The sequence below is a fragment of the Pholcus phalangioides genome, unplaced genomic scaffold (assembly GCF_987345545.1).
Source record: "Pholcus phalangioides strain wild (caught in Gottingen) unplaced genomic scaffold, Ppha-v1.0 ptg000008l_1, whole genome shotgun sequence".
Lineage (NCBI taxonomy): Eukaryota > Metazoa > Arthropoda > Arachnida > Araneae > Pholcidae > Pholcus > Pholcus phalangioides.
This window is the reverse complement of record NW_028301601.1, coordinates 56,525,557-56,543,982: the sequence shown is the minus strand read 5'-3', so window position 1 is coordinate 56,543,982 and position 18,426 is coordinate 56,525,557. Positions and strand designations below refer to the sequence as shown.

The 18,426-nt window shown below is 39.1% G+C and overlaps 1 protein-coding gene across 2 annotated transcripts; it reads right to left on the bottom strand.

Annotated features, from left to right (window-relative positions):
* Positions 1 to 3,498: 3,498 nt before the first annotated feature.
* On the bottom strand, positions 3,499 to 16,465 carry LOC149084573 (astacin-like metalloprotease toxin 5). 2 transcript variants are annotated; one of them, XM_089234995.1, is made up of 6 exons: positions 16,331 to 16,465; positions 9,921 to 9,997; positions 9,694 to 9,769; positions 6,415 to 6,532; positions 3,846 to 4,021; positions 3,499 to 3,750 (listed from the first exon to the last, which is right to left on the bottom strand). In XM_089234995.1, exons 1-6 carry the CDS (start codon positions 16,392 to 16,394, stop codon positions 3,518 to 3,520), a joined length of 744 nt encoding a protein of 247 aa, XP_089091121.1. In that variant the 5' UTR covers positions 16,395 to 16,465; the 3' UTR covers positions 3,499 to 3,517. The 2 variants fall into 2 exon arrangements, with proteins under 2 accessions (XP_089091121.1, XP_089091122.1); XM_089234996.1 differs by having other exon boundaries at positions 9,921 to 9,994.
* Positions 16,466 to 18,426: the final 1,961 nt, after the last annotated feature.

Sequence of the window (18,426 nt, the reverse complement as noted above, 5' to 3'; positions counted from 1 at the left end):
AGTATATTGAAAATGTGGCAAACCATTATAAAGGCATAAACTGTTATACATATACTAACAGGATTAAAGAAGTGACAAACAGTTGTAAAGGCATATACACGTCTGAAACGCATTGCTAGGGAACCACGGTAACCAAAGTAAACGTTCGGAAAGTGATTGTTGAGGCCAAAAAACCATTGTTGCCGGACATTTTTTTGCCCGTTTGGGGCATTTGCCCTGGGCTGACGAAATTTTAAAGTAGCCTATCTTTCAAGTCGGGTCCCATTTGGTATACATGCAAAATTTGGCGACGATCGATCTAAAATTGTAGATTTGTATAGAGAACATACACACACACACAGAAAATCAATTTTATATATATAGATTATTTTAATGTGCAATTTTTTTATTTTCTGAATATATTTTAATCATATTTGTTTGAAAATTTAATTTAATGTATTCTTTAAATTTTTTTTTTAAAAGTCATGTATCCCTCCATTTTTTTCGAATGTGTGTCTTAGTGAAACATCACTTTTAACAAGATAATTAAAGGAGTCATGTGAAAAAGCCCATTGCCTTTATGAAGACACTTTTTGTTGATTTTCTTAAATGCATTAATCTGGGGTCAAAAGCATTGATGCTTGCTCGGGTCAGTAGGAAGAATAACAAATCCTGGAGTTAGTCCTCTAGGAACGGACTTTTGACGGGGAGGGGGGGGGGGTTGGTCAGTCAACGTAAGGGAATTGATTTTCTAGTAATAAATTCTCTTTCATAATTTCACGTGCATAAAATTAGAAAAATATAAGAGTTTTTCTCGGGCAATCTCAGATTGCTACTTGTGGAAACCAAACCAAACCTAAATGTATGTTATAAAGATATCAACATTACAATGTATTTTACGAAACTTACTGAAAATGTGACTCCATACAGCAGACTAAAGAAATTTACAATTTAACAATTCAGTATTCTATGAGGCATGACCATTTAACAAATTTAAGTTAATGATTTCTTAATTACGCATTGAGCAGGAGATATAAAATTTATTCTTGCATAATTTTGTTACCATATGTGCATTGCCAGATATGGCCACGACGCCAGTTAAGGGATACGGTAATTTACTACCTGTCGAGTTTGGCCAAAATATTTCTCTCTAGGACAGTTCGTGTTATAATTCTGTCCTTGTCTTGGACAGAGCGGACTTCTAGCGAGAGCATATTGAGGCACCATCTATCGGTGGTCATCTGAGGTTCGGTGGGGAAAGAAATTATCATCTATCTCCTACGCTGGAATCGAATCCGCGGGCCCTTGGTAGCCTCCATGGTGGTTGGACCTTTCCATCGCCCACCGATGGTATTGCCCATTTAGGGAAACACTGATAAAAAAATGCACACTAAACTGCACTTGTTAATCACTTTAAACATCAAAATAATGGCAGTAGAGAGTATGTAGACCTTCAACACAATACTTACATAGCACAAGAATTCAGGCATATGCCACGTTTACTTCTACAATGGGAGACAGATGGCAGCACACGAGAATTTGACACCTGTTCCATTGCAGCATATCCGCCTACACCAGTGTTTCCTCAATCTAAGGTCATGTTTTCCCCTCCCCTCCATGCGATTATGGGACATTCTAAAGTTGCTACAGGTCAGAAAATCAAGTGAAAGAAGAGTCATAACTGGCGGTCAAGGGGAGGGGAGCACTGAGAGCGGTGGAAAAAAAAAATAGAGATGTGAAGAAAATAAGAGCTTTTGTGCTATATGGTCTACTTATGCTGTTCTTTCTCAACTTTTCTCCGATTTTTAAATTCAAATATATCAGAGAAAATTGCACATGAAAACGTGGGATTTTACTGTTAGTTGGCTTCGGAAGGGGCAGCGAAATAACTTTCTAATTGGGTTTATAGAACAGGGCACTCGTAAAAATATTTTTATTTTTTTTATTTTGTGACACACTGTATTTTCACTCTCAAAACTGGTACAGGGTGTTTGTTGAACATATTTTGAGAATTTTTAAAATTAGAACCAAACCTCTCTGACGAACGGTTGGCGAGAATAGGCCGAATTAGGACTCAAATATAGGCGATAATATATACAGGACACCCTGTATATTGATTGTTTTTCGATTGAATTCTTTTCTGATTTATAATTTGTGTATATAGAGATAATAAATGGAAAACGGAAAAAAAGTAACCAATAAAAACAACTGATATGGATTGTGAGTAGCTCCTGAAAGATGCCACCTGACACATCACCTTTGTGTGCGTGTGTGAATCGATAAAGATGTACATCCGCCATTTTTTTTTCCAAGATAAAATTATATTTCTCTTATCTCATGGAATCTCTGAGACGTCCATACAGCTCATGACAAAGAAAGAGATTGCGGGGGTGGAATAAAAAAAAAACACATTTTTCAAGTCACGAGCACCCGCAAGGTCAAATTAGCATGCTGCTGTCACAGTTAAGCCACCTAGAAAGTAAAGCAGGCTCATCGTCCGCCATCTTTGATTGAGCAACTAGTTCTGCTGTTCCAAGTGACGTTTATAATCGTTAAATCGACAGAACGAATGTGACTAACGACCGGGTTCACCAACCCAGTTTAAACTGTAATTGCAGGTGAAAGGATTGGAGATCGAAACGGTTTGGTTAAATTAGGGATTTCAACCAATCCGTGTCGATCGCTTACCGTTTAACCTGCGCGATTTTAGTTTAAACTGTGTTAGTTAATACGGCCGTACGGCTCAGGCCCGTCATTTGGGGGTGGGGGGCTGGATTTTGAAAATACATTAAAAATGGTATATATATATATATATATATATAATATGGTATATACTTTATATTATATATATAATATTATAAATACATTGAGAGTACATGTTCTTTGTCCTCCTCCCCCCTCCCGGAAAAAGTCGAAATGACGGCCCTGGTAAGGCTCCTTGAAACCATCGGCTGACATATGAACTGTTCCGGTACACAATATCCGATTAAGCGGGGTTTTTGACTATACGCGAACAATTGAATTGCCATTTCACACCGTTATAACAGTTTGTATATTGGAAACTGACGGAGTATCGGCAAAGATAAAGCTTTGGAACAAATCAAACATCGAAACTAAATGAATATTTTTTTTAAAATTCCATTTGAATAAGACGTTGCATGAAGCCATGGCGATGTGAAGGTTTTTTTACTGTCGTCGAAAACAGTAACGTCCTCTATGGGGCCAAACAGGGAACAAATTTAAAAGGAAAAAATTTTGTATATCGACTTCGTATAAGAGTATGGACATGACGTATGAGAGAAATTTCGGATCCAGAGGATTTTATCCGATTAAGCGGGGCATCAGTTTAACCGTTAGCGGATTAAGCGGCGTCGACTGTAATATCATGGGAATTGGCTCAACATACAACAAAACAGATCCCAGAGAATGGGGAATAACAAGTAGACCCATAAATAAGAGTTTCTACGGCACGAGATAACAGACACAAATTTAATTAAATATGCATTAAATAACGCCACCTGGCATATTGAAATCGACTTCATTTGCATTCGTACAGCTGTTTCGCTCGGTAGATGTCACTCTTGCTGAGTCCGGTTTTCTGGAAAGAATCGGGGATTGATTTTCCAGGTATCTTGGAAGTCATCGTCTTCAAACCTGCGCGAGAATTCTTACTGAAGGCCGTTTCGCCGTAGAGCATGATGGAATCGAAGTCAAACTTGTCGTACAATGTGTTCTCGGACGGCTTCAACTTCCTAAACTGTATTTCAGTGCCTGTGAAATAAGGATCACAAAATTAGAAGCTGAAAAAATCTTGTGAATTACCCACGGGAAAATTTATTATTTGTCAGTTTTGAATAGTGTCTCACCTTCCTGTATGTTCTCCCAGTGGATTTCGATGTAATCGTCTCTGTCGGATCTCGAGTGCTCGTGGTAGAAGCCGACGGCGTGCATGAGTTCGTGCACAATGATCGAGTGCCGATAACACCCCTTACCCAGTGAAAGGGGATGCATTACCATGGATTTTCCGACGTAAGTGTAGCACCTCAGAAAAACAGAATACAAGTAATTTCAGCAACCAAATGCATACAGGGTGATTCTAAATTCATGAGACTAACTATGAGAGGTGATATAAGACTCCCAAACAAGAATTTTTTTATCATAGAATTTACAGTCGAATCGCAGTGGCGGTAGAGGGTGGTTTTAGAGTGTGCGCAACACCACTTCACTAAAAGAAAACATCATATTTTTCTGACAAAGTTGCTGCAATAAGTGCAACCAATCGTTCGAGGGGTACAGGGTATTTTAATGTGGTAGACTTTCTTATGGTGTAAACCTGGGTAAGCGAATTCTGCCTCAAGTCATTGTAGCATCAAACCTAAATTTATCCAGGCCATACCGTCATATGGTAATAATGGCTCATTGTCCTCATGGACTGGATACCTTTGGCAACTCGTAAAAACATACATCACAAAATATATTATAATCATAACAAGTCTTGGAACATATAATCGTATATCTCATATTAAATTTCAATTCGAATATAAAATCCTAAATCGCATATTTTGAAATCAATAATGAACTAGATGTGTCGATTTCTTTTTCAATTTGAATCGTCCGATTTCCACGGTATTTTTCTGTTCTTGTGCCATCAGTCAGTCTTCTTCATAGTTGATCACTTTCTTTGTTCTTTGTAAACGGCGAGGTGGTGCAGTCTGTACTTGTGCCATTTCATATACAATAAATGGGACAAGTGTGTGTGGGGGGTAGGAAATTGTTGGAGGGGTCCAGCTGCCGGTTGGCTTGTGGCTGTCTTGCCTGGTGCGGGCGGTTTGCCGGTCGTGGATGTCTTTGGATTGTTCCACCGTGGCTCAAGTCTCTTGAGACGAACCAGCTTAAGACAGAGCGGGGGATCACAGTTGGTCTGGTGGTGGTGTACTTGTACCATTGGTAGAAATGGAGACTGTGGGATCGCTTTGTCTCTCCATTGTCTTCTATCACTTTTGTTTTTAAAAATCTATCTGATCTAGAGTGTGACATTTTTAGCAACGGGTATAGCCATGTGCTTTAGATGCGTCGTTAATTTACCGCTTCAATGGTCATTCAATTAGAATCCAAGTCATTGTACCGCTTGATCATTGTTTGTCGCAGCATAACCTTCATGGTCCAATAAAAAACAAACTCAAATATATATTTGCTTTTGGTGGAATGCTGTTGAGCTCTCTCTCTCTCTCTCTCTCTAAAAAACACCCTCTACCGCCTTTGCTATTGCGATTCAACCGTACATTCTATGATCAAAGATGCCTGTTTAGTGTATTATTTCACCTGTTCAAGTTTTCCCCAGGAGGTAGGAATCCCCCTTGATACAGTATAGCCCAATATAAATGTTTTCATGATATCATGGGTGAATAGTATCTTGAGATGCCATCATTTAGGATATGTGCTGGAAATGTGAGAGGAATATACAAGTGGAACTAAATTTTGGGGCACGTCTTAAAAAAATCAATATAAAATCAAGCTGTTTTTGGTGCACCACAGTTTTCTTCTACTTACATCTATATGCGCCATCTTTAAAAATCTTTGAAAAAATATTTTTCACAAATTCATATTTGAAATTGAAATTTCCCATTGTGTCTTTGAGGTATTCTAGGGGTAAGAATGGATGAAAAATAAGTAAAATTAAAGCCATTATGAGGTGGTTGAGTTTGTATTTCACTTTGAATACTTCCATATCTTTTTTTACAGAGATCTATGAAAAAAGAAAAACGCACAGATGTGAAGCATTCAAAGTTAAATACGGCAAGAAAATGCAAGACTAATTCTAGAATTCCCTAGAACTCACCTAACACGAAAATTCAGGAACGCGCTAATTTCACTTTCGATGTAGAAGCCACGTGGTAGCACTTCTCGAACACGAACCAAGCATAAATCTGACATCATAAATACTTTAGGGCTACGTACATACACTAACAGCACATGCACCGAATTGTTAGAAATTCAAAGACGAATGTTTATGGAGTGCATCTACAGTGTGGTAACAGAAATACACCCCCACTACATGTAGAAGGATGATGGCACTCTGGTACAACTAGGAGCGTAACTATACATACGACTTTTGTTAGTGGGTACAAACATGATTTTACCACACAAACTCCACTGCGAAATTCAATGATTTCATAACGATATTTTTGTTCTTTCCTAATTTCCTAAATTTGCCACCCCTAAAGTTTGGCGTCCGGCGAAGTTGTCCCCATTGGCCCCCCACCAGTTCCGGCCCTACTTTAACTCTTATATGTCCTGTAAGTGTTTATGTACAATTGTTGCAGCTGCTGTATTATTTACATGTTGTTTGGGTGAAATGCGACTATACCGGAATTCGGCTAGGTAATGTAAATGTAGATAGTACCATGTGATATTATTAATGATCTGTAGAATTACCCTTTTCCGCCGAAAATGTTCATGAAGTAACGATCATCTTTGGTTGCAGGCCTGAAACGGATGCACGTGTTATCTTCGATGTGTTTCATTGCCCCGGTGATCAGCTCCGTTTTACTGGCTGGTATTCGGAAAAAAGGTAGAGTATGGGAAAGAATTATTCTTGTATAAACTGTATCAAGATAGTACAGTCATTCAGTATTATTAGTCTCCAATAACCGAATTGGACTTGAATACAACCCTTAAGGGGTCACATACATCTTAACATGGGCAAAAGTTAAAATATCACTAAAATACTATTTAACCATTGATTTATGAGAAATTTTTTTCACAAATTTTTGGTTAAATATGCTATCTTATGTGCTGGGGTATATAATTTTACATATCTCTAATACTTATTTTTTTAAATTTTCAAAAAAAAACCCCCATTAAAAACAACTTGCGCGCATGATAAAATGGCATGACTTCAATGTAACCATACAACATTGAAATTAAAATGAAGGAAACGATTGGAAACGAACATGGATAAATAAAATATGTACTTTACTGAATCAGCTAAAATACAAATACAGCGATACCTCGATTTTCGTCGATAACCCGTTCGAAAACGATCGCAGAAATCCGAAACCGACGAAAACGGAGGCAATTATTTCCATATGAATCAATGTAAATCCAATTAATTCGTTCTACACTCTCCAAAATAACACAAAAAACACATTTTATGGAGAATAAATAGGGTTTAATTCTAATATTAGTGTTTTATATTTTAAAATGAATATAAAGATAAGTAAAGAATAAATGAAAATTTAACATGCAATTTTCATTTTTATACCTTTCTGAAGACTTCTCTAGGTGTATGGAAGACGGGGAGAGGGGTGCAGATATTTTTGTTTGGAAGGCAGTCTCCTTCCATAAGGACCTTAGGCAACAAGGCACTTCCTGGGGCACTTCAATTCGGACAAAAAATTTTCGGCCGCAGACTTGTCCGAACTCGCATCTGTGCCGTGCCTAGTAACACTGTGAATGCCAGTACACCTTTCGAATTTTCCGAACCAGCCTCTGCTGGCCTTACAATGAGTAAGTACATTAGCACTCGTTCTAGGCATTTTCTCAATGACATCAGCATACAACTATTTTGACCTTTCCACATATGAGGACCTCCGAAACAGAATTGCCATCTAATTGTTTTTGATTGATCCAGAAAATGCTCCACATCGTTAATTGCTCGCGATCTTTATTTCGTTAACACATTCAAACCTCTTTCGCTACATTAGCCTTCTCTATAGCTTCCTTTTTCGTCACAATGGAACATATCGTGGCTGGCGACATCCCATACATGACATGCTTCGGATTGCAGCAAAGTTGATGCCACTCATACAGCGATTTCCTTCTTGAACTCGATCATGTGCTTGGCTTTCTTCTTCGAAGGGTTGCTGGCTCTGGAAATTTTCTTTGGTTCCATGGAATTGTTTCGCTAGATGCGTAAGGTGATGCTCAAACAACGAGAAACAACGCCACGCTAAGCAGGGCGATGAAAATTAATTAGCAGCGAGGTCAAGTGGACACATCGACGAAATCCAAGGAACATTTATCACTGAAAAAAATCGACGAAAACCGACAATAACCGAAGTCAACGAAAACCGAGGTATCACTGTATATCTATAATATGCTGGAAACAAAAAAAACCACCAGGTGGAGAATGGATCGGGGGGGGGGGATATATGTCTCATTGGTGTTTTTAGTGGCACACATGTCATAGTGGTATTGCAATAATGATTAAAATGCAATGAACAGCTAAGTTAACCCCGTTTCTCCGAAAATAAGACCCGCTTTATATTAATTTTCACTCCAAAAGGTGCATTAGGGTTTATTTTCGGGTTACGACCAATTTTCCCGATGTATATAAAAATCTGTGTGATTTAATCATCCGCAATTTTGTGGCTCGAATTTCCTACGACACCATTTACCGAGAATCATTGGCCTTATATAATCGCTTTGCCAAGAAATAAGAGTTCCCCTAAAATGAGCATTTCTTATCTATGGGAACTGCTCCTAGCGCATTGGTAATATAGATAAAACTGATTTAATCCCTCAGGAAAAAGACCATGCGCAAAATGCGTGGGGCACCCGCCCCCTGCTTTCTCTCTCTCTCTCTCTCCCAATAGTTTTTTTAACATATAATAATATCACTAACCTCGAGATTGGCAGTCATTCTTGCGTGAATCCTTAACATGGAATTATATCTCTATGTACTTATTATGTGCGTTTACCTCTCGTCTAAGACACCCATTTGAATACTGTATTTATAATGTTCAACCGCTTCACGCACAAGCTTCTGACATGGAATTTGGACCGTCTTTATTTGACGAATCACCGATAAATCTGATAACCTTGTGCTAACGCTGACCACACGTTAGAATAGGAAAGAAGTGGTAAAGAAAAAATGTATTAAAAAGAAAAAGTATAACAGATAAGGTAGATAAGAGACCATTTTTTTTAGAAGAAAGGAGGGGAAGGAAAAGCAACTTCTGCAGATAGGGTTACTATAAAGCTTCGCATTGGTGAAGAGAGAGAGAGAGATTAAAAAAAACCACAGAAAACTCTTGTTTGAATTTATTGCACTGATGTAGACGTAATGTTACGCTTTTCATCGTAAGGGTTAAACGCTGATAGCTAAATCCGATATTTGAATAATATATTGTCATCCATTTCATTTTTTTCAAGTATAAATACAAAAAAAGGAGATGGCAACCAAGTGATGAAATTTGTGTTCTGATATTATTATTATAATGTTCATTAAAATTCAATTTATTCCGTCGCTGCTGACGATTTCAAGGAGGGGTTATTTATTGAGTGGGGTTAAAATAAGAAGCATCCTGAAAAATCATGTTAGGGCAAGTTTTGTGGTAAGGTCTTATTTCCGTAAAAACACGGTATATATTTGTATTCAAATCAATTTTGCGAAGGATACCAGACACGCAGAAAACTGACTACATGAAGATTTGCTCATTTTGAATCAGCGCGTATCCACAACTTAAGAGGATATCTTTCCCCGCCTATGTCGCTATCTGGTGGCCTTGGTCATTCACGAGCCATTAGTTCGTTTTTCTCGCCGTCCATCGCACCGCGCTAATCTGCTTTTATAGCTTAGTTTTTAGAGCACTCGACCGGCATACTAGAGAGGCCTGGGTTCAAGTCCCCGTCCGACATCACGTGACCCATTCAAGTCCATTCTTGTCATTGGAGAGCCTATACAACTAAATCAGCATTTAACTATTTTACCCAAGTCCGGTGTGATCTTGTATGGAATAATGCCGTCGGGCCACCTGTTGTTCTTCGAGGGAATGGCATTACGATCCTAATAAATGAAATATAATATCAGAAGAGCTTATCGAAACTTCATGAACGAACATATTTGACTGTGATAATCAAATGAAAACTAAAAATACTAATCACTGAGTCAGAAAAAATAATACGTTATCATTACTTTTAATTATTGCCAAACTCACCACGTTAGGGTCGATTCCCAAAATGTCACCTTCGAACAGATCAGGATTCAACATGGCCGATTCATCAAACTCATCTTCTGGAGGAAACAAATTAATTAGAAAACAAACAATTTTCACTTGAAAAAGCGTATCTTGTAAATGAAAAAATTTCGCAACATTTGCGTGACAGGAATAGCTCAAAAGTACAGTCGTATATTAATTTTATACAATACAAATACAACGCCACAACAGGCAAATTGCCCAACGAGGTGGCTGACTTAAGAACATCATGGATCCCCGCGCCATTTTTTGGAGACCCTACTTACTACTGCTACACCACACATGCACCCCGCGGAACCCCCAACGAATCGGTACATCGGTAAGCTACTCGTAATTGATGTTTATTAATTAAATTGGCAATGAATTACTAATGCATCACAATAATGAGTTTAGGTGAAGCTGGTTATTTCCTTATTTTCACAGTTTGGATTTTAATATTTCGTGATTCAATATGTAATCTGAAATAAGTAATAAACGTTCAAATTTTCGTTAATTAACAACAGTTTGCCACACTTTTAAGTTCCATCGCCCCCTGACTCAAGCGAACCCATAAGATCCTGTTATACTCGTAGCTTCTATCGCCTCCACGGACTATTCCATCGCCCACCTAGGGAAACAGATTTACAGCGAAACTTTTCCCTCTGTAGAAAATTATTTTATGGAACGAAGTGAAGATATAATTTTATCATATGGAGACTCGACTGTAATTTTTTGTGCATGTTGTTCTTTATTGGGACGCACTATCGAACATAAATATGAAAACACGCTTACAATTTTTTTGGCATTGTTATATAGTAGCCATGTGTGTGTCCACGAGTTCGCATGTGAAAACTCTACTGAAATCTATCCTATGAACTTAATCTCATTATGATCTGTTCGACTTTCCATTTAGACTATATTTTCATGAAGCGGCTGTGATATCTAATACCTCGCGACCCTCATGGAGGATATCCCTCATGGGGAAGTGGGTTTTTGTTCAGGGCAATTCCACGGCGAAACTGATGCTCAGCATAGTTTCTCAAACTTTTTGTTCCCCTTCTTCAAATTTTTTTCTCCTCGTCGCCACCAGCTCAGTCGAACCCATAGCATCCTATGCTATACCCGTAGTTTCTATCGCCACCTTGGACCATTTCATTGCCCACCAGGGGGAGATATTGCCCACTTTAGGAAATTGCTTTACAGCATAGTTTCCCAACCTTTTTTGGCCCATCGTCCCCAAACGCAATCTAATCCATAGGATCCTATATTATGCCCCTAGCTTCTACTACTCCCTGGAACATTCGATCGCCCACGTTGGAAATCACTGCTTTAGAGGATAGTTTCTCAAACATTTTGTCCCATCTTCCCCTTCAGAAATTTTTCTCTAATCGACCCCTTACTCAAGCGAACCGATAGGACCCATAAGACACGTAGCTTCTATCGTCACCCTGGCCATCGCCCACCAAGTGGTAATATTGTCCACTTTTTGGAAACACTACCACTTAACCATATACATTCCTCTACGGAATTTCTAACGAATAGGCACATGCGCGAATGTGTGTTCTGAGTGTATATGTGGTTCAAACGTATTTATGTTGTACTAGTTGCACTCGTTTCGTGTTGTCAGCTGTCTTCAATTTTCTGAAGTAAAAATGGAAAGGATTGAATTTTCATGTATTTTTTCATGTCAGTATGGTGTTGTAGGTCTGCCTGCTCTCTTCGGAGAAATTTTTAAATGGGGGACCGGTTTGCATGCGAACCATGAAGCTGGGAAACCGTAGAAACCCAACTTCAGCAAATCACCATTGTGCCATCAACGGGATTGGAATCTGGATCCTCAGGACGAGAGTCCAGATCGACACCCACACAGCGGCTTTAGAAAACACTGCTTTAGAGCCCCGTGCTTAGTTACATTAAATGAAATAACTGTTTGCATATTCCCTAAAATCACAGTATCATTCCTATGGGCATTAAGCCCGCGGGCTAATCCTTAAGATAGAGTGATTCTATGGGCGCTTTTTCTGGATTCTAGAAGTAGAGACACTTTGTCCCATCATATTTAACTTAAAAAGCTTCATTTCTTCGTAGCTCCTCTCTGTGGCCTCCCTGTCATTTTATCATTTCTCAACTATGCCCAACCCCTGCCCCAGAATATATCAAGACTGCAAGAGAGCCGTATCGCTCAAAGGTTTGGAGCAACAGGGAAAAATAAAAAATTAAGTTTCATTCCCATCAACACTTTTGATGGTTTAATGGAAAAAATGAAAAACAATAAAGAAATTAACTTGAGGAAAATTAACTGATAACTATATAAGCAATTAGACTAGTTTAATAAGGATTAAATCTTTCTTTTTTTTCAGAGCAGTCACCATATGTACACTTACAGACAATAAAATTCGCTCAGAAACAAGTGAATATTTCTCAACTAAAGACACACCGAATAACTGTAACAACAGGTTTTCATGTCGCCACTGTGGCGGTCGAGTGGTCATAGTGACGGACTCGCATTGCGAGGACCCGGGTTGAAACCCCACCGTCGGCATAGTGGTGGTCGGCGGAAGTTGGTTTTCTGCGGTTCCGGCGTCGCGCTGTGAACGACGCCACAGATATCGCGGTGCGACTTTTCTTTACTTTAGCCAGACAAACTTACTGCCAGGCATAGTACATGGATTCCTTAAGAAACTTCGACTACTTTATTCACGATATCTAAATAATCATGTCAATAACAATCATACTAAATCGAATAATGCTCTACTAATAACTAAACATTGTTAATTAATACTTCAAGATACTGGCACTCTCATTAACCGAATGAATACAAAAATTGGATCACTCACCAATCTTGCTCAATCGAGCTTGGCCATTTCCCCCTCCGAGAGAGAGTTCAAAAACTCGACTACCCCATGGAAAAACGTACCCCCTGTCTCTGCCGAAAAGCCTCGTGTGTTTTCACACAAAGTTGAAGACTTCTTCTTTTGGACGAAAGCAATCGCCTGATATCTGTAAGGGGTTTTCATTGGCCCAGAGGCACAATGTGCGTCTGGAGGGAGTTGTGATTGTGATGTGTAACAAGTACGTATTTCGGTACTCATGTGCGTCGTGGAATTCCCTGGTGAGGGAAAGGTGAACACACGTGTTGCGTCCATGTATTGATGTGTGTTTTGTGGTTTATCCATTGGAAGGAGAGGGGAGGAGGGAGATTGAGTGTTGGTGCACTCGTGACATATTACCTACGGGAAGAATACGAGATGAGTGAGAGACCATTACATATGGCACGAGAGAAAAGGTGAGAGTGAATCACATACATGACAACTATAATGTAAACACGGTAAACATAATGTGGTGTACAACCAAACAAAACATGAAATGTTATGCAACAAACAGAGTTTAAAAAAAAACATGGTGTATGTGCGTGTAGGCTATATGTATGCACGTTAAAGGAATGTGGGTTTGTGATCAGCTGAGCATAACTATATGTGTCGTATAAGTAGTATCTGGCAATAGTAACATAGGTTGTGTAAAAAAAAAAGTGTCAGTGTTAGCAAAGTCAAGATATGACACGATATGTATCAAATAACAATGCTATAAAAATGGTGATTGCAAGTATGTGTTGAACATAATCAGTGTTATATGGAATGATAACAAAGAAAAGTAAACAAACTTGATACACAGCGCTTGATCTATGATGAATATCATTGTAGAATATATTCGGTGGGTTTCAACTCCAAGGGACAGAAAAAAGAAGCGTTAGAATCATAACACACATACAAAAACCAAGTAATTACATTAACTATCCTTCAATTTCCAAGAACTAATTTATGACGCAATAGGCCTATTTTAACAACTAATTGACTTCAATACTCTAGGCATCCATGAACATAGGGAACAGAACCTTCTTATGTATATCAAAATCAACAACTACTGCAACTAACATACACGCATGATATTTTTCATAATTTCAAATTTTAACAATTTACCAGAAGGAAAAACTAAAAAAAAAATTAATTAATATCGTGCACACATATAATACACTGGTGTAAGAAATGAAGAGAATTTGCAGACTTGGTCGATTATCTCTAGAACTACTGTACCGATTTTAATGAAATTTGATATGTACATACATTGATACAATACAAAACAAATAAGCATTCAATAATTGTAATGCACACCCATGATCGTGCGTAACACTCGTTGGAGTCGGAAGGTATGAAACAGCGGTTGCAGAATAAACAAAAAAATGGGTTAATAGATGGGTATGGTCCCCTCTTACAGATATACAGGTCTCGCAGCGTGGTTTCATACTTGAAATACCCACTCGTTCAGCAACGCTGTTTTCATTCCCTGGATGGTTCCCGGAGGGGGTTGCGAGTTGCAATTGCCCTCCCCAGAGCGTCCCAGACATGCTCTACAGGGTTAAGGTCTGGAAATCTGGCTGGCCAATCCATCCGGCGAATATCCTCATTCTCTAGAAAATCGTCGAGCAGAAGAGCTCTATGTGGCCTCGCGTTATTGTCCATTAAAACGAACTCAGAGCCAACTGCACCCCTGAAAAGGCGAACATAGGGCTCCAAGACCTCATCCCTATATCTCACACCAGTCACAGTGACTCTTTCAAAGACATGGAGAGGTGTGCGGCCATCGAACATGATGCCTGCCCAGACCATTAAACCTCCTCCATGATTCTCAACATGGGGGGGGGGGGCGTAATATGATTTTTTAAGGCAGCAATCACGAAAACAAAACAAAAAAACATATATATGTACATTGAGTGACACACAATGGTGATGAAAATTTAATACATGCAGAGAGAAGAAATGTTTGGAAGGCTGCTTTTGCAAAATTGACGACGGTGGTAAAACAAACATGCGCCTGTTGAAATCGGCTTCGTACCCTGGATAAAAAATATTCCTCAAAACATCACATAATATCATCATCAATATATATATATTTCAACGTATGAAATCTTCAGGTACGACAGCATTCCATGTCACAAACGCTTGAATTTTCCACCGAAATAATTATTCTCTAGCAAGTCACCAGAAAAATGTAGCGTTTAAGAAGAGAGAAGAACGTGAAACGCGTGCAAAGCCTGTCCAACCGACGTGTAGTATGCCTCGGGTGAGGGGACTGCTAGTAGAAGGTCACAGTTCGACATTTTACAGTTCCAAAGTGATTCAGAAGAACAGTCTGATGAATTCAAGTGAGAGCGATGAAGACACGGTTACGAATGGCATTTGAAGAAAAACAGCAGGAGAAGAATTACATGTCATCGGCAGCAAGGCAGGCATCGCGGCAGTGTTGACAAAAACAAAAACCGATGACATGCAGACGGCTCTGACTACGATCCAACAGAGAAAGCAATTTTTTTTTTTCACAAGTTCCAAGACGAACATACAAGACGAAGATTTCCCATAAGGCAGTGCGAGCGAGAGAAAAAATTTCCCTCTTTTCTCGAATTTCCCTCTTTTTTCCATGTTACACACATTCACGAATATGAACTCAAAATCACATGATCAACATTAATCGGAATTCAACATGCACACAAATTATACGTTCAAAACATACGGCTCAATCAGACATTCCACAAGAAAACATAACTAGAGCCCAGATTATATGCACTACTAGCCAAATAGCCATATTTTGGCCTTTTTTAGCATTAATGGATATAAATGCATAAAATCGAAGAATTTTCAGTATAAGTGCATATTTTGAAGATATATTTAAAGCTCACTCAATATTTTCTAATTTTCCAAATAAATATTGTACATAATATTTTATAACATCGATTTTTTCCCCGCGGGCGAAATTTAGTGAATTAATACATAATTGCAAAGTATTTTACGAATATTAACCGTTTTATTGTAAGGCTTTTTCTAGAGATATGGCAAAATGTTAAATATGTTTTTTAGAAATAGTGTCGAAATTCTTTTGTTACTACTAATTTCGTTATTGAGCAGCTACAACAAACTGAAAATTAAAAAAATGCCTAAATAAAAAATATGTAGAAGTTATTTGTGCATATGTCCGATGCATATGTGCTCTCGTCCGGTGCAATGGCTAAAATTGGCAATTGTCGATAGAGCCTAGAAGGTGACAACACCATCTATAGAGGAACGTCATCTCATCTATAGCCACTGGATATAATAGAAAAAAAAGGGTAAAGATGGCTCATGCGTCGGGTATGAGACGACCTTCAGTGACGTCAGAAGCTTCGCGCGGAGACCTTCTGCCATAGATGGTGTTAGCTGTGCACGGTATGAAATGCATACACACACGTGGAATACTACTCATGATGCTTTCCCGTGAAATAAAATTTCGAATTTAGCACATTGTACACAGAAACTGTTACTTTTCATATCAGATCTTATAGCAATTTGGAATAATTGGCTCACCGTCCACGAGAGGGATGCACGTTGCGCATCCGAAGAGTAGCAACACTACCAACAGAGACACCATGATTGAAGCACAATTTGGCTGTTTCCACGGAAGTAAAAAACCCTGCGGTTACTAATTTGCCAGGAACCGATATTATAACCGTTGCTGCGGCATGTTATTTGTTTCATTCCTTATCATTATTATCATCATTATGACACCTGTTCCTTTTTCATCTCACACTTATATCAGTTGTCGCTGGCGCTACGCGATTAATTGGTTCCGCAAAATAATCTCGTAAAGTGAATTGAATTCAGCACATGGGATATACCAATGCGGGGGGAAAGAGGAAAAAGTGTAACTATTGGAATCTCTGGCAGTCACAAAAGAATTTTGTGAATTCCTGAAATATTCAAGTTTTTACAGATAATTTTGCCTATAACTGGCAGTCTTGAGTCAAATGATATACCAGCTTGTTTTCGTGAGTGTGGATCTAGACTCATTTGACATGCGCCAGGTGGTATCCTAGAGAGCGAGGGTGATGTACATTAGGAACCTACCCTTTGCGGGCACCCGGTGAGGCAAAAAAAACTGTCCGTTAAAAGTGGGTTGACCGATAATCCGGGGTTAAAAAAACATACTTTTATTACACGGGGGAAATAATTATTTGGCCGTGAAAGACGTGCGTTATTGTGGTTTTAATGAGTTTTTTAAATGAAACAGTAGCACAAAAACAAAGAACAAGTACATATTCTCCAGCAGTGATTACACATGAAGTTTCTCAAATGAATATTTACGAGGTGCATGTGTGGTTTAGTAGTAGTAATTTCAAATGGCCTCAGATATAATTTTGATAGCTTGTACTTTACCGTATATCAACTACGGTCATATCTGCCTTGAGCAGGAGATATCAATTTTATTCTTCCATGATTTTGTTGCCGTATATGTGTTGCCAGATATGGCCACGACGCCAGTTACGCTCAGAATTTTCAGCCAGTTAAGGGATACGGCAATTTACTACCGGTCGAGTTTGGTCAAAAATATTTCTCTCTACAGCAGTTCATGTTACAATTCTGTCCTTGTCTTAGACAGAGCGGACTTCTAGCGAGAGCATATTGAGGCACCATCTATCGGTGGTGATCTGAGGTTCGGTCCGCGGGCCCTTGGTAGCCTCCATGGTGGTAGACGAGCAACTTATACCATTGAGCAAACTTGCGCCCCAGATGACATCACCAACACACACTACTCTGGAAACATAAATCCGCTGAGGAAATCGCACGAATTGCATTTTGGTTTAGTGCATAGTTTCCCAAACTTTTTTTCCCATCGCCTCCTTCTTCAGAGAAATTTTTACTCTCATCGCCCCCCCCCCCTCAACTCAAGTGAACTCATAGCATCCCATGTTACACTCGTAGCTTCCATCACCCCCTTGGACCTTTCCATCTCCTACCGGGGGCGATATTTCCACTTTGGGAAACACTGATAAACAAATGTACACTAAACTGCACTTTTTTATCAGTTTAAACATCAAAATAATGACAGTAGAGAGTAGGTACACCTTTTTAACACGATACTCACATTGCACAAGAATTCAGGCATCTGCCAGTTTTACTTCTAGAATGGGAAACAGATGGCAGCACACTAGAATATAACACCTGTTCCATTGCAGCATATTCGCCTATACCACTGTTTCCCAATCTAAGGTGATGTTGTCCTTCGTCCCATGTGATTCTGGAGCGTTCTGAAGTTGCTACTGGTGAGCAAATCAAGTGAAAGAAGAGTCATAACTGGCGGTCAAGGGGAGGGGCATAGAGATGTGAAGAAAACAAGATCTTTTATGAAATAATATCTTAACTTGAGAATCGAGCAGAAAGTGTCCGTAGAACCAGGACCATATTGACACATGGTCCCATCCCAAAGGGGCCTCATGTGTTCATGGGGGGGGGGGATAAGGGGTGGCGGCTAAATTTTGAAATCGGGGATTGTTTTTGGGGAGTAACCTATTACTTTCAGGTATGTATGGGACCTCAGAACTTCCCCTCGGGGGCCACTGGCGTAGAGGTGGTCGGGGATGTTAAGGCATCCACCGATTTGCGTAGAAACCTTCACAAGAGAC